The following is a 15,660-nucleotide window of genomic DNA, read 5'->3' as shown; positions in this document are numbered from 1 at the left end:
CTTTTGCTTTCCAGAAGGGAAGGAAGGGGGATGTTTGGGGAAGTAATGTGCTTGCTGTGTGCAGAGTGCTAATTGGAAGGCAGATCTGGAAATGAGAGCTTCAAGCTTTGAAGGTCCATCAAGGTCAGTTTCAGTTGTTGGTTTATCTGAGGGTGGTTTATTGTTCACTTAATTTCTAATTTTGCTATTACTGGCTGCATCCTAAGTGACTGCACTTTAAAGGCTACTCAGGTTTTCTTGAGCTTTAATGGAAATTGGGTTAGTTTTTTAAATAGGTGGTTTGCATTTGAAGATTTTTGAGTTCCAGACAACATGTTGAAAAGCATTTATCAGTGCTAACTCTAAACAAAAATGTGACTCTGGTTGTTATAACTATGCTTGCAGACTCCTTAGGTCTTATCCCATAGAAGGTTTTAGCTGTCAGATAAGAAATGCTGCATGCAATGGAAGGAGCTGCCACCTTTATGATACAAATCCTGCTAACCAGGTTGCTTCTGCCCATAGTGTGAAACCACAGTGTTTTGTTTCAAAATTTTCCAATTATCAGCTGTGTGATGAACGCTCATATTGGTAGGAGCTAAAAGGACATGTAGCAACTGTGGCAGTCTTGGCAAATGATGTCATTTTGCTCTCTGAATAATACTGCCTGTCTTCTAAACTGTTCTGACAACGTGCTACTGCTTTGGTTGTCAAGCATTGTGTGCGTGCTTCGGCTCCCACCAAGCTTGCTCATAGCTGTTAGTCTGTGGCCACATGTTGTTTGAACTCTGAAGGGACATGTCCTGTGACATGGGTGATTCTCTCTGTTTTGAGGGAGTGATGTCAAAGGACAGAAACATCCTGTGTGTTGTCAAGCTATGACGACACCCAATTATATCAGCTGGATTGTTGTCAAAGGATAGTGTCTGAATATTAGAAGTTCAAAAGTGCACAAGTTTTGGCTTGCTGCTGAATGCCCTTCTTGTTTGGGTGCTGTGTGTTCAGTTGCAGAAGGTCAGTGATTTACAGCTACAGGTTTGCAGATTGTGAGGTAGAACAGTAAGCGTTTCTAGCAGCAGATGGTGTTCACCCAAGAGTGCTACAGGAACTGAGATATGAGATTGCTGAACTGTATTAATAAAACTACTAAAAATGGTGTTTAATCTGTCAATTAAATCAGCCTTTGATGGCAGGGGAATGGAAGTTGGCGTATACAACTCCAGCCTTTTAAAAAGCGCCAGAGTACTTCTCTGCCAATTTGATATGAGCTCTAATAAAGAATGGGAATGGTGTATATGAGAAAAATCATTAGTGGGGGAAGAATTGACACTGTTTTGTACTGGGGCACTGCAGATATATTACAATGATCTGAAGGAGTCCACTGACATGTGAGGGAGAGATGTAGTTGAAAAAACTGTAGGTAAGTTTTTAGATGTGAGAAGTCTTTCTTATTAGGAAATAAGAGTGTAGGAATTAATGGTCAGTTCTCTTAGTGGAGAAGAAACTAGTGTGGCTCTTGTGCAACCTATGTTGCTCTGCATAATCATAAATGATGTGTAAAAATGGGTGAATAATAATGGAATAATGACTGGAATGCAGTAAGATTCCAGTTCACTTCAATAATAGGTATATAGGTACAAGGAACAGAGTTTATTCCACTGTTTCTACAAGTTTAGTGGCAAACTTTAAGGGTAAAATAATACTTAGTGTAAATAAAAATGAAGAGGAGCAGAAGGACTTTGCAATACTGAGCAACTGGGATGCATGATGGTAGGTGACATTAACTTTTGATTTATGCAGATGTATTTAGCAGAGAAAAATGACGCTGATGCACAACGATGGAGTCTAAATTTGGCAGTAGTGTTCAGGAAAGGTCTTGAAGCTTTTGGTGACAGGCTGTAGAAAGTGTGACCTAAGTCTCTGGTCATCACAACAGTGAACAGGGTGTTCAAGAGTTGTTATGAAACATAAAAGAGAACATAGCCTAGTTATTTTATATATCCCTGCTGTGTCCATATCTGGAGGACTACATGTTTTTTTGGACTTCTGTCTTTAAAAGCACAGAACAGAGGTAGGAAGGAGTAGAAGTGTTGAGGATGATCAGAAATATGGAACAGCTTCAATGCACTGCTCCTGGGTGCATCTCTTGTGGTAGTTATCTGGGTTGAGATGCCAATGGAAAGTATCTTGGAATTTAAGCTTGCTTAAATGCTTGGAGTTTGGTGTTCTTTCTCCTTACAAATTTTGTAAATCTTGTTTCATTATTTACTTGATGGTTTAACTTTTTTAAATCTGAGAATCTAAACACATTCTCTAGTTCAGCAGTCCCTGCAGAAAACAATGACAACTTCTGTAGTCTGTTACATGAACTTGTTTCAGTTCAAAGACTTTTGTACCTGGGCTGTGTAAATAATGCTTTGTGTGCAGTCCTCTGGCCCTCAGGAGCGTCATCAATGGCATATTTTTAAAAATCACTTATTGTGCTATTTTTAACAATATGTTTTAGATCCATTTTGATGCCTGGGACAGAGGAGTGCCTCAGTCAGGATTTATCGGTGCAAGGCAAGCTTGTGTGCCCGGCCTCCTGAGAGTCTAGTTTTATTCTGCAGGCTTCTGCTTTTCTGGAAGAGTCTGCTGCTGTGATTGAATCTGATGTTCTCAAGGTTTTCAAGGTTTATTATTGCTTTATACCAGGGCCAGAAAATAGTTGTTTAACAGTACATTTGAGCCCTTCTGGGTAAAACTAATCTGATTAATCCCTGCAGCATGAATAACTCTATTTCAGTTTGAGGTTATGCAGACTTTTCAGAGATGATATGTTTACATGTTTATTGGTTAATATAGGTCTTTTTGTTCTTGTTTTGTTTTTAGGACTGCACTGTGGCTGAAATGGAAGATAAAGTTCAGACTGTAGTAAGTACATGTTTCTGCTGAAACTCAGCTGCTTGCATTCACGTTTATTTCAATAGCTTCAACACTGACTACTGATAACAGCTTTCCAATCCCACATGTACAAGCGCATCCTACAAATAAACAATGTTATGGGCCATTTTGCGAATACTCCTTACTGTAGAGGAAATCAGTGAAATTTGTGAACAGAGGGGCAGTGTGTGTAATAGCACAGAGTCAAGTATTCCTTAAAGTGTCATTGTACAGCTATTTTTAAAGGGAATTTAGACCTCAGATTTTCAAGGGAGGGATGGTGCTATAGAATGATCATAGGCTAAGTCAGTCATTTATGCCAGTTATATATGTCATGAGATATTTAGTGCCTTTTTAAGCAGACACTATGCCTTACTAAGTTTCTTCATGTAGAAGAACTACCCTGCCACAGAACTGAAGTGTTGTCTCTGTACTTGAGCTTGAAAGATCTGAGTTTTCAGGGTTGTCTGAAGCAGCCTTGCGACCAAATGAGGAGCGTAATGGAATGCTTTTTATATTTTGTAACAGTTAATCATCGCTTCCTGCTTTTGACATGAACCAGGCTGTGCTCTTTGATAAGGCCTTCCGCTAGCTCATAGATGCTTAGGAATTTAGTAGCACAATAACTAAAAATAATTTTTTCCGTAAATAATGAGACCACGTAAAAGGGAGTTTTTTGCCTCTTGCTTTTCCATTTGTGCACACCCACTATGGAAGTAGGAATTGTTGTTTGGAGTTCCCTTGTTTGAGCAGTTCCTCGTATTCACACTTAAGCATTGTTCTGATTTATTTTATTGCTGCTCTGTAAATCTGATGTAAAACAAACCAAAAGACATTGGAACTATTGTTTCCAGGGATCATTGTAATCCAAACCAATGTCTTCCTACAAGACAGTTCTCCACCCCGTAATTACATATGTCTGCTTTGACTGAAGGATTCAAACCCATTGTGAAAGGTGGCTTACCTTGCTGGTTCTCAAATTATGCATAACTAACTACTGTACTGTGTACTAATCCTCCCTCCCCTCTTCTTGAAGCTTTTGTAACCTACTTGTACCGAAGCAATGCTGAAATTCAATGTCAAGACCTAGAACACACTGTGGGGCATTAGTAAAATTTATGATGGCACAGATTTTTTTACTATGATTTTTTTTTTTCTTCTGATTACTTAGCCATTCTGCTAGTTAAAAGTTAGACAAGACAAAGCTGTTCTGCCTCTGACTTTACTGACACACACACACAAGGTCAGAATTTGCCTTTAGTTATAATGTTGGCTTAGGTTCAGTTATGTTTTGGTCAAAAGGAAATATGAACCTCGCCTGCGTAAGCATTCCAGAAGAGGTCAGCTCAGAGGCACAGTGGAGAGAAGTAATGCTGAGATGCTTAAGTGCTAGATGTCCTACCTTATACTGTAAAGCTTTGTGCAGATAAGTGGCCAGCACCTCATTTTTGGTGACACGTGGTCAATCTCATTCTCATAGCAAAAATAAAGAACAATATGAAAAACTATCTATTGTTCCCACAAGGAATTATCAATATGTTTCAGTATTTTAATGGGTTGTATTTTGGTTAAAGCAAAAAAACTCCAAAACTGATTTCTTTTTGCTGTGTTCTGTGTGTGTTTTTTTTTTTTTAACAGAGGATATATTGGCATCAATTAGCAATGATGAGGTGGTGCTAATGGAAACAGATTGTTTGTACTAGGTTATAATAAGAAGATAAATATGCTGCAGAATAGATCTGTATAAACGTATCTTCTATTTTGGTGATTCTTAACTGTGCTTTATTAGTGGATCAAGTTTTAGAACTAATTTCTTTTCCATTTTTGAAAACTGAAAGAGGAAGAAGCCAGGAGAGAAATTTTGTAACTGTTTTTTATATGTTCTCATTGTAGGCCAAGACTTTAAATGGCATTTGCGACAAAGCCATTCGATCAACTACAGATCCATTGATGAGTCAGTGTGCGTGTCTGGAGGAGGTTCATTTAACCAACATTAAACCTGGGGAAGGCCTGGTAAGAACCGACTCTGCAATGTCCTGATGTCTCCAGTGTTTAATAGGTAGTCTTGTGAGCCACTGGTCTGTGTATCTGTAGAAAGATATTTCAAAACCGTTAATATTCTGTGGGGAACAGAAAGAGGGGTGGGGTGGAACTCTGAAGGTTAGTTGTCAGGTGGTGTGCTGGAGTGGCTGCTGGAGACGGGAATGCATGTTAATAGGTTTGATCCCAAATATAATTTTTGATGGTGAAGTGTTACGGATTTGTGTCTTAACCAGGCTATTGGGGTATTTGCAGGTGCTTGTGAAATCAGACGCTTTATTTTTACAGGTTACCTTAACCAGCTGTGTTTCGTGTGTGATGAGAAATTGTGTTTACGTTTCTGAAAAGATGAGAAATGGTGTTTATGTTTCTGAAAGACACATTTTTATATGTGTTTATAGTGAGATTGTGAAGAATATGAGGATTTTTGAGGTTGGTTGTTATCAGGAATATGAGATTCTTTCAAATGTTCCTTGGTTGTATAATAATAATGAATCTAGTTATTTCAGTGGATGCTGCTTAGCTGGGTGCTGGTTATGAGAAACAGTTTGAAATCTTGGTGGATTTTCTGGCTGGGGACAGACATGTTAGAATGAGTTGGAGGGAATTTAAATTCTTAAGTGCATTTGTGTTCTCCCCTTGGCTCTGAAGGCAGACAAGATGAACACTTTTAGAGGAATCTTTACAGTCTTACTGTGCTATATAGTTTTACTGAGGCCTCTGGATTTGACTGAATCAGTTATGCATGCATTCTTGAAATGATGGGGACATCTTTGTTAACGCACAAGCTACAATGAAGCAGAGTCACCCTAGCTTGGACTAAGTCAGAAATGAGGAGGTAGGTGCATACAATTGGATACCAACTAGCAAACAGGGAAGGGAATTGGCTGGAGAGGGAGAGGCAAAAAAACTTGTATTTTTCCTTGTACTTCCAAGCAAGTGTGATAACTTCAGGCAGATAAGCTGCCTTACGGCTCCTGAATCTGAAACTGAACATCCAGTTCTCTACAGCTCAGTGTGAGTGCTTCTAACAACAGGTGTAGGTAGGAAAAGTAGAGATGTATTTGTTCATAAATGATGAAACCAATGTACTGGTCACTTCTTGTGGGGAAACCTATGCAATTATTAGTTAATAGCCTGTTGGTGATTTTTAATTTGGTGTTCGTATACTCAACACCCACTTCATCTGTGTTTGTACTTGCATTTGCACTCAGCATTAACATTATACAGCCACAAATACTTAGTTTTGCCAGAGCTTTTATTGCTTGCGTCAACACTGTAGTTACAAGGCAATCTGTATATTGACTTGCTGAGAGAAATTGTAAAAGAACACGTAGGCAATATTTGTAGCCCGCCTCTCTAAGTGTGCTTTGTATGGAGAGAGCTGGTGGCCATCTAGTAAAACCTGTAATTCCCTGTGCAGACAGGGCAGTAAGGAAACAAAGTTTTGTTCAAGGCCAAAGAGCAAGAAGGCAGCAAACCCAGCAGTGTTTGGTATTACCAACCAATGTTTGTAAATTGCATTCCATGTATTAGTTCTTTTAAAGTCATTATAAATATTATAATTAATTACAGTAAAAGGGTCCTGTGAAGAGGTTTAGAATGTTGTAATACTAGACCACACGGTTTTCTAGTGAAAATGTGTGAATTGTTAAGTGTTTTTAATAATGTTTTGAGTCTGTTGCCAACAGTTGTTTAATCAGATAAGTTACGTGGTTTTTTGTCTTTAAACTTGTTTTTCATTTTCTGCTTATGTTTAGGGAATGTACATCAAATCAACTTATGATGGATTACATGTAATTACTGGAACTACAGAAAATGTAAGTGAAGTAAATGTAGATTAACGTAGACTATCTGACAGTAGCTTTGATTGAGTTTGACTTTTTTACTACTTTTTCCTGTCTTACATATGACTTTCATGATATTACTGCTTTAAATGTTGTGTGATGCGTCATTTGTTTCTCCACAATTTGTAAATATTTTGTGTCTGCATGTTTCACTGTTAGTCTAATTAAACCAGTTTCTGCAAGTGCATGAGTTAGTTCAAATGCTTGGCATTAAAATAATTGCTTTAATAAGTTACTGTATCTGCTGTTCAGAGTGCTTATGGTATCTTGCTTAACAAAGTCTTGAATGTATTTGCTTTCCGCTGGCAAAGGCAATCTCCCCTAATGGGAACATTTAGGTGGTAGTGTGCTAAATTCAGTAATGAGTAATGAAATCAATGAGCTGTCCAGTGACAAAATTACCTTGCACAGTAAAAAAATGGTGAAAAAGTAAGACTTCAAGAGTGGTCTGCTGGAAGAAAATGGTTGGTATGACAGGCAACTGTATTTTTTTGTTGCAGGTGGTTTCTTGTTTTATTCTTACACTCAGAGTTCTCTGTAGCTGACACTTTAATAAAGGCTCCTGGGCAGTTACTGCAGTGGACCTCTGGCCAGTAGCTGATGCTGTGGTGTTAGACATGCTGCTCCACAGTAGTGGCTGAAAGAAAAAGTGGAAGAACTTGGCTCTTGCAGCAATGCCTTTTTGGTTGTGTTTTTGTGAATAGGGAAGAACCAGTGGTTCTAGTTGTACCCCTGCCTAGTCCAGGGGCCAGGGAGGAGTGGGTGGAAATCTGTGCTTGCAGATGAGAGTGAAAACTGAAAGGTTTTATAGCTTTTATGCTATTGCCCTGGCATAACTCCATATAGTGTCTGAAACATAGACCAAGGCCACTTTGTCAGCAATTTCAATATCCGATAAATGCGCAAGAATGTAACATTGACTGCCGCCAAGCTCCCTGTGCATCTAGATCTCACTTTGGAGGCCAGGAGTGGGGCTGTATTGCTTCTATAGCTTTAAGTGTTGACCTAAACTTCTACTTTTTTATGAACACTGATTCTTCCTTTGGGGAAGCTCTTTCCTTTGGACCAGCAAAGCTTGAGAAGTGATGGAGAGCTGCAAACAACTGACCTTTTTGATGGCATGGGATCAGGCTGGGTCTTAGCTCAATTTTCTTGCTAGGTTTGGAACGGTATTTTAGTAGCTATCCCCAGAAGCTGGTGTGTTGGAATGCAGTGGAATTGCACCCCAAAATTAAGTACTGTACATTGGAAGGACAGGGGAAGTCTGTGCATTTGATACCAGTCAGCCAAGAGGATTCCTGAATTGTGCCATCCTACTCTTGACGTCCTGCATCACGATGGCCTAGATCTAAACTTTGCTCTTTTCTCTGTTCTCACAATGTGATTGCAGTGTCTGCTGTGCTAGCTGGCACTTGTTGTAGGAGTCCTCTGTGCAAAGGTCCCCTACCCTCCTCCAGACAGGCTGTTGATCGCTTAAAGGACACTTTGAAATGAGCTTTGTTTTTCACAAACTTGACTTTGTCCCACATTTTTTCATGATCTTGGTTGACTCATAACACGCAGCCTTCCAGGGAGGCATTTCCTCTCAGAGGAAGCGAGAAGACAATGAAGAAATTGGGTTACTCATGATAGCTGGAGCCTTCCACAAATTCCCTCATGTTGTCTTCCCATGTTGCACTGTTTGTTCCTACAGTTCCTTCTAATAAAGAGGCTACTTGAGTTCTGAAGGTGTGATGATGAGGAGAAGGGAGTCCTTAATCCAAGTGCTTAATTCTGGAATCACTAGGAAGACCTGGCCTGCTGCCAGGTTGTTACTCATGGGGGGGGGCGGATCGAGAGGAGAAGTTGTCCTGTGACCAGGGTGCAGTATGCCAAGGTAGTATGCCTGTGCGCTTTGGGTGTTGTCAAGGCTGGTCAGAGTCGGTGTATTATAGCAGCGAGACTGTTTTCAATAACTGCAGTGATAGCTGGTGCATGGCACCAGCTGTAGATAAACCTAAATAAATATTGACACATTTAGCTGTTCCTTGCTAGTGGTTTCCCAGAGCTTGGTTTTTGTTCTAGGAAAATTGTATTTTAAGGTGTATTATTATTAGACAGGTATTTGAAAAATACCTGTCTATGCACACTTGATATGTGCAAACATATATTTTGTCTGTTGACCTTCATGATGCAGGCAGGTAATTGCACATTACAGTTGGTAGCTCATTTACATTAGGAAAGAAAAAGGGAAAGCGAAGTGGATTTATTTTGTCGGTTGGCAGGTTTTTGGTCCTTTGTTCTGTACATTCAAAATCTTAGTGTATTTTTTTTAAATCAGTATACACTTAAAAGCTAAGTTTAAGATAGTTGCTGTGTTAGGACAGAAGTCTTTTCTTCAGTCCCTTCCCACTGCTGTCTGAAACTACAGTGCAAACTAGAAGCAAAAGGACAGTGGAGACTGTCCCATTACTTAAGTACAGTTCAGTCTGTGACAGATGTGGGCTATGCTGCCTTCTTTTCCCTCTAGTTCCCACCTTGTGAAAAAAAAAAAGATAAGCTGAATTTGTTTTGCAGTTCTCAAATCATCAGCAGATGTAATGTGTGATCTAGCTCTGTGAAAATTTTCAGCAATGCTCTTTATAGATAACAACCTTTGAGTTTGCTTGGTGGCGTTTGTTATGGAGTGAAGAAAACCTGCTGAAGCACATGCCTCTTGTTTCCCTCTTTTTAGTCCCCTGCTGATCAATCACAGAAGATTCATGCTGGTGATGAAGTGATCCAGGTTAATCGGCAAACTGTGGTTAGTAACAGCCTTACCAATCTTCCCTTAGGCTTGCTCTGCAAAGCTTGCTCCCCACAGGTTTTGAATGGATGGGGTCAGGGGACAGATCTGGTGTTTTCCTGTTGAAATCTTTGAGGCATTTTAACATTTTGCTTTCAAGACAAATTTTATCTGGACTTAAAATGAATTCTTTGCAATATTTTGGTGAAGTAAATATGCAATATTTTGTGTTTAAACACTGAATGCAACATATTTTAATATTTCATATTGTATTTAAGGCCTGATTTAAAATGCATTGTTACAATCTACTGGAATGCAGATAAATACAGCTTTAAAAAAATCCCAAGTATTTGTCAAATCATTTGGTCTGGAAACTTAGATAAAAAGATGACACGTTTTTTCTTAGCACAGGTAAGTAATGCCTTTCAATGTAAGAAAGAAACATGACAGATGTAGTTCACTGTGAATCCCTGTGTTACTCAATTTGAGCACATCCATGAATCTTTCTAGGACTGGAGCTGAGGTATAAAGAGTATTGCGTGGTATCTCAGTGTTTAATTTACAGCTTAAGTAGAGATCTTTCTTTGAAACAAAACAAAGAAGGTCCTTCCAAAAAACGAGTTTTCCAACTCTTTCTTCATTCTGGCTTTTTTGGATCTCTTTTCTCTCTTTAGGTTAATGTTAAAACAGTTTGACTTGTGGGATCTAGCTTTTTTCTTGTTTGTTTGCTTTCAGAGAAAAGCAATACTAAATAAAAGATGTGTTTGTTTTCTTCCAGGTTGGATGGCAACTAAAAAATCTGGTGGCAAAGTTGCGAGAGAATCCTGCTGGAGTTAGGTTGCTCCTTAAGAAACGTCCTACTGGCTCTTTCCATTTCACTCCTGCTCCGCTAAAGAACCTGCGCTGGAAACCACCCTTGGTGCAGGTAAGAGGCTGCTGGCCCAACTGTAATGTTGGGATGGGAATGCCTTTGTTGCATCTTGAAAAAGGAGAAATACCCGAAATGCTCCCAGATGCTCATGTTTACAGGTCAAGGAAGGTTAGGTGAAATGGCTGTCCTCCTCTGGTTTCTAGATAAAAGGGAAAATGTTTTTGGTTGTTTTGTTTTGTTTTTAAACCCAGATAATGCCCTCTGGGGCAAGGGCAAAGGGACTAGGTGTATTGAGCATTTAATCAGTCAGCATGCCATTGGGAGAACTTATCTGAGGCAAAACTGCTGAAACAGCTGATAAGTATGGAATTCATCATGGAGCAATGAATGCTTCCTCTATTTAGCAGAGTAATATGTTTTTGCTGAAATAGCTTAGATTATTCCATATATTTGTTGTCTTTTTAGTCTGGTAAAGGGTGGGAAAGAATGTTTTTCAAAAAGGTATTTAAACTACTTGTTTAAATAAGATTTGGTTGCTGGACAATTCACAGATTGGGTAATAAGCAGACAGAGAAAGTGAAGTTAATAACTTAAATAACCATGATGAGGAATGGCATGTTGTACTAGGAAGCTTAGGGCTTAATGCCTACAGGAGGAAATAACCTAATTGAATCTAAACTGATTACCTGAAATTAAGAAAACCAGGAAGAGTTTCCATTCCTATGCTTGTTCTGATACAAGTCTCCCTACAGCTATGAGGATAACGTATCAACCTGTGAAATGCCAGTGGCTATTGCAATCTCAAGGCAGGCAGATTTCTCTTAAACTGGGAGGAGGATGCATGCTTGATGCGTGCTTCTTTCCTTTCACCAATGCCTGTGTTTTGTTTTTGTGGCATCATGCCTGCCACTTAATCAGAGACAAAAAAACCGCTACCCTGTGGGTTTTCCAGGGTTACCCAAAGCAAGGGCTGTGTTACCGGTGTGAAGAGCTGAGGTGGGCTGGGATATAGGCTGTGCTAAGCAGCGTTTCCTTGGGGGAATGGGTGATTGGAGAAGTCTGGCTGACAGTTCTGGGCCCAAACGTGCTGGCTGGTAAAAGGCAGATGCTTGTGCAGGGTTGCCAGAGTGAAAGCCTGGGCAGGCCCTTGACAAAAAGGGGAGAGTGCAATGACAAAGGTGAAAGAGTCCTTCAAGCTTTTGCTGTCCTAGAGGCAGTCGGGAGCCTGTCAAGGTGCTGGGGACATGGAAGCGAGCCACAAAGAACAAAATAGCAGACTTGCTCAGATGAGCAATACCAAACATATTTTTCCTTTGCTTCCTTTATCCCAGTTATATCGCTTGATGCAGTTTGTGGTGAACTTTACCATATCCCTGCCCATGCCTGTGCCCCAGGCATTGGACTGCATAGACTAAGGGTACCGTGAGCTGGCTTTGTAAGTGTTGCAGATCATACCGTATTTAACAAATTGCATTCTTTTAATGGATCTAAGAATAGAAGAAGGGGTTTTGTCTCTGTCGCTTTTTTGTCTATGGAATTTGCAGGAAAAAATAGAACTGGAAAGAGCAAAATATTCTTGAGCAATATATTACCTGTGATAGGATTTCTGTAGGAGGGACTGCAAGGCTAGCCAAAACTGGGTATGGAGGAAAGTGCAAACACAAACAGTTTTTTAACATGTTTGTTAAACATAGACATAGTTCATTTGGGGATGAAATGGTACTATTGATGACTGAATTATCTTTTTGTGAATGATAAATCAGTGCTCAGATGGTTGATAGCTGTTTAACATTTCAGACCAGTCCTCCGGCAACTTCAACCCAGTCTCCAGAAAGCACCATGGATACCTCACTGAAAAAAGAGAAGCCAGCCATTTTGGATCTGTACATACCACCTCCACCAGCTGTTCCGTATTCTCCTCGGTATGCAAATAAATGTGCACTACTGAACAAAAAACTCCTTTATTACATTTGTTTCTGAGCTGGCTTGCTGTTAGATCTCTGTGCAAATTAGCTTGAGGAAATTGCAGATCTCACAGACTTTGAGTTGCTTAAATGCATAGGATTGCTTAAGCTTATGCTTAAATGCATGAACTACCAGGTTTGTCACAGATTATTATTAGACTATTGTGTGTCACATAGGTCAGAGTTGTTCCCAAAACATGAATGGATGTCATCCCTGGTTTTGTTGTGGAGTTATGTTTTGTATTTTGTTTAAATCTAATGGCACATAGTAAGAAGTCATTTTTGTTTGTAACTTTTTACACTTTTTTAAGTAAGTTAAGTAACTGCTGTGGGAGTTAGGATAGAAAAGAAATTGTTTTAAGTTGTTAAACTCGCGAGTTGTTTAAAACAGGAATGTTCCCACTGAAGGGAAGGGAGAGTCAATTCATTCAACTCTTACCCCCGCCACCCCCCCGCCCCCCGCAGTGTAAGCTATAAAAATACAGACCTGTGTACACACAAGAGGTGGGGGAGGGGGGTGGCTAGCTCTTGTTTTTTCTCAAGTCCATGTTGACTCATGCCAGAACCCTGCCAACTGACCTGGGAAGATGATGAACAAAAGGGTTTTCGGTCAGGGCATGCTTCCTCGCCTGTCCTGACACTTTAGGTTACATGTAAATAGCCCAGCATAGAAACTCTGACCTTTTGCTGCAGGACTTGCATGGGAGGAGGGCTTGTCTCCTGCCATGTAAGGCCTGATACAGAGACAGAGGTTGTATTACTGCAGTCTTCAGGGCAGTACCGGTGCGGGGGGAGAGTTTTCCTCCAAGGTAGGGTGTCTCTGCTGAAGTTGGATCCACCTTGACCTGCTGTCTCCCTGTTTTTTATATTTATGCATGCTCAGTTCTTAAAGGTAAAAAGAATCAAATTTCTTGGCCTAAAAACAAGTATGTAGATTTAACAGCTGTGTTTAGAATGCCTTGGTTTTTATGTTATGTTTTCAAATTTCAAGCACATTGATGAATTCTGCTCAGTTTGTTTATCTCTTCCCTAAAGAGTCACAAAACCATACCTAGCTTCAGATGCCTTTAGACCTGAATGCCTGTTGACAAGGAAGGAAGTAGCAATGTGAGCTCTAACACTTGTCCTGGATGATGTGTGGAAAGGGAAAAGCTTTTTGGCTTTGACTTTTAAAGAAACTAAATGTGGAAAGCTGTGGCAGCCAGGAAGAGGAGAAAGGGCAGTTCTCTCACTTTCTGTTTGTCTGTTTAATTTCACCTCTGCATGTTTTGGTTTTCTCTTGAAACTGTGATGCATTTGTGTGGTCGTTTCTCTTCGTGCCCTGCCATCATCATGCTCACTTCCCTTCCTGGCACGGACCTTCTCTGCTCCACGCTGGGGAGGCAGAGAGCAGTGGCTGGTTTCCCTCCCCATGGCACAGTCTCCACATGGTGGTGTTGTAGGAGAGCTCTCCACATACATACAGGTGTGGTGTAACACTTCTGTGCAATTTTTGGTCCCCGAATCTCCATAAATAGCTCCCTCCCATTCACTGAGCTCTAGCATTCTTCTTGATGGAGAGCTGGAAAAAGCTGTATGTGCTGGCCAGGGGGCTGTTGTGAATACCGGGGTATGTATATGCTTAGGCAGTCACCTGTGTATTTTTATCCTTGACTTGGATGATAGTTGCTTCAAACAATAAGACTGTAGCATGTACAGGGAAGGGGGGAAGAAAAAACCCAGAAAAATCTTAACTTGGAGGGTAGCTTTTCTTCCAAAAGTACTCACAAGGGCTGGTTCTAAAAATGGCTATTCCTGGCTGTTGGAATGAAGGATTGCTCTGGGAAGGAAGTTCCTGCAGAAATTGCTCAGTCATATGTATATACACTGTGAATTTATTACTGAAACTCTCAAGTGGGTCTCACTTTTGGATGGAGAGAGAAGGTGATGAATATCCAGTGGCAGATATTGGGCTCTTAGAATGACTTAGACTATGCTTAGAAAAGCATAGTCCCTCAGATGGAGGCAATAGGTCTTGCCATTACAGAGATGGATAAACATATGCATGTACTCTTCTGTCACAGCTGAACAGGCAGTGAATCGGGAGCTTTGATACCCTCAGGGCAGAAAGGTCTTATTTCTCAAAAGCTTTTTCAGGGGTGGTACCTCTAAACTCCTCTGTGTGTTAAATTACTGGCTTATTAAAAGTGAATTAACATGTGGGGATAGCTTTCTTTTTTCCTTCGTAAATATACTTATAATGAAGTCTTCCATCACCTGACTTTTTTTCCAGCTTGTTTTGCAGCACAATGCCAGTTGTCAGGAGCATGACTAGGGCTAGAAGTATCTTTCAAACCCATTCAAGTCTGTAGCGTGAAACTCTTTTAAGCTACTAACTGAAGTGAAATGTTCTTTCAGAGATGAAAAGGGGAGTTTTATATACGGAGGAGGCAACAAACCCAGTCAGCTGCTACCTGGGTACAAGGGCGCAGAGTCTCCCAATTCTTTTCTGGATCAGGAGAGTCGAAGGCGAAGGTTTACTATTGCTGATTCAGATCAGTTGCCTGGGTATCCCATGGAAGCAAATATTCTACCAGCCAAGATGAGGGAAAAAACACAGTCCTATGGTGAGTTCATTCCTCTTTCATTTTTGCTGCTATAATAAATGTTTTGGTCAGTTTGGAATAATTTGTTAGGAAAACTGCTTGTTAGACTTGGATATTAAGGGCAGTCTGTACAAATTGTAACTGTGAATGAAATTCCACATCTGAAATCATTTCACTTAAATGCTGTTATTTCCTTAATGTCATTCAGCTGGGCTCTGCTGCCATGTTTGGCCAGTTCCATGTGTGTTTTGGTTATAACTTTTGGTCATTATGTCTGCTGCTGTAAACAAGCAAGAGTGTGGCTGTTCAATCTTTGCACATTGCTTTATTGTATTTCACCAGTGGAAGTATCTTGAAATGCTTTTTTTTCCTGCAACTTTAACTGTTCATTGCTGTATCTCTCCCTTTGCTTAATTGTGAAAAGTATCAAGTTAAAAATTGGTTTCCTAAGCTTAGTATAATTCCTCATAACCTTCTCTATTGCCTCTAGGAAAACCTCGTCCTTTGTCAATGCCTGCAGATGGAAGTTGGATAGGAGCTGCAGAACCCTTCTCCAGGCCACGAGCACCAGGGAGAAAAGGCAAGGTTTTAGGTCTCGTCCCTCTCCTTTCCAAAATTTCCTTGGAATGAATTGGATGGGAGTGTCTAAACTAGGAATGGAGGATTAGTGTTTGCATAGTGCTGAACT

At 40.2% G+C, this 15,660-nt stretch overlaps 1 protein-coding gene across 1 annotated transcript in view; it reads left to right on the top strand.

Moving 5' to 3' along the window:
* The window catches only part of CNKSR3 (CNKSR family member 3), a 61,221-nt gene that overhangs the window by 43,718 nt on the left and 1,843 nt on the right, over positions 1 to 15,660 (top strand). The window contains exons 5-12 of the mRNA XM_010297135.1: positions 2,851 to 2,892; positions 4,795 to 4,914; positions 6,702 to 6,761; positions 9,502 to 9,570; positions 10,331 to 10,477; positions 12,221 to 12,345; positions 14,785 to 14,993; positions 15,463 to 15,552. Coding sequence (XP_010295437.1) covers positions 2,851 to 2,892; positions 4,795 to 4,914; positions 6,702 to 6,761; positions 9,502 to 9,570; positions 10,331 to 10,477; positions 12,221 to 12,345; positions 14,785 to 14,993; positions 15,463 to 15,552 — 862 coding nt within the window. The remainder of the gene's footprint in view (positions 1 to 2,850; positions 2,893 to 4,794; positions 4,915 to 6,701; positions 6,762 to 9,501; positions 9,571 to 10,330; positions 10,478 to 12,220; positions 12,346 to 14,784; positions 14,994 to 15,462; positions 15,553 to 15,660) is intronic.

The sequence above is a fragment of the Phaethon lepturus genome, unplaced genomic scaffold (assembly GCF_000687285.1).
Source record: "Phaethon lepturus isolate BGI_N335 unplaced genomic scaffold, ASM68728v1 scaffold5201, whole genome shotgun sequence".
Lineage (NCBI taxonomy): Eukaryota > Metazoa > Chordata > Aves > Phaethontiformes > Phaethontidae > Phaethon > Phaethon lepturus.
Note: the sequence above shows the minus strand (reverse complement) of the source record. Positions and strands in the feature narration are given on the sequence as shown.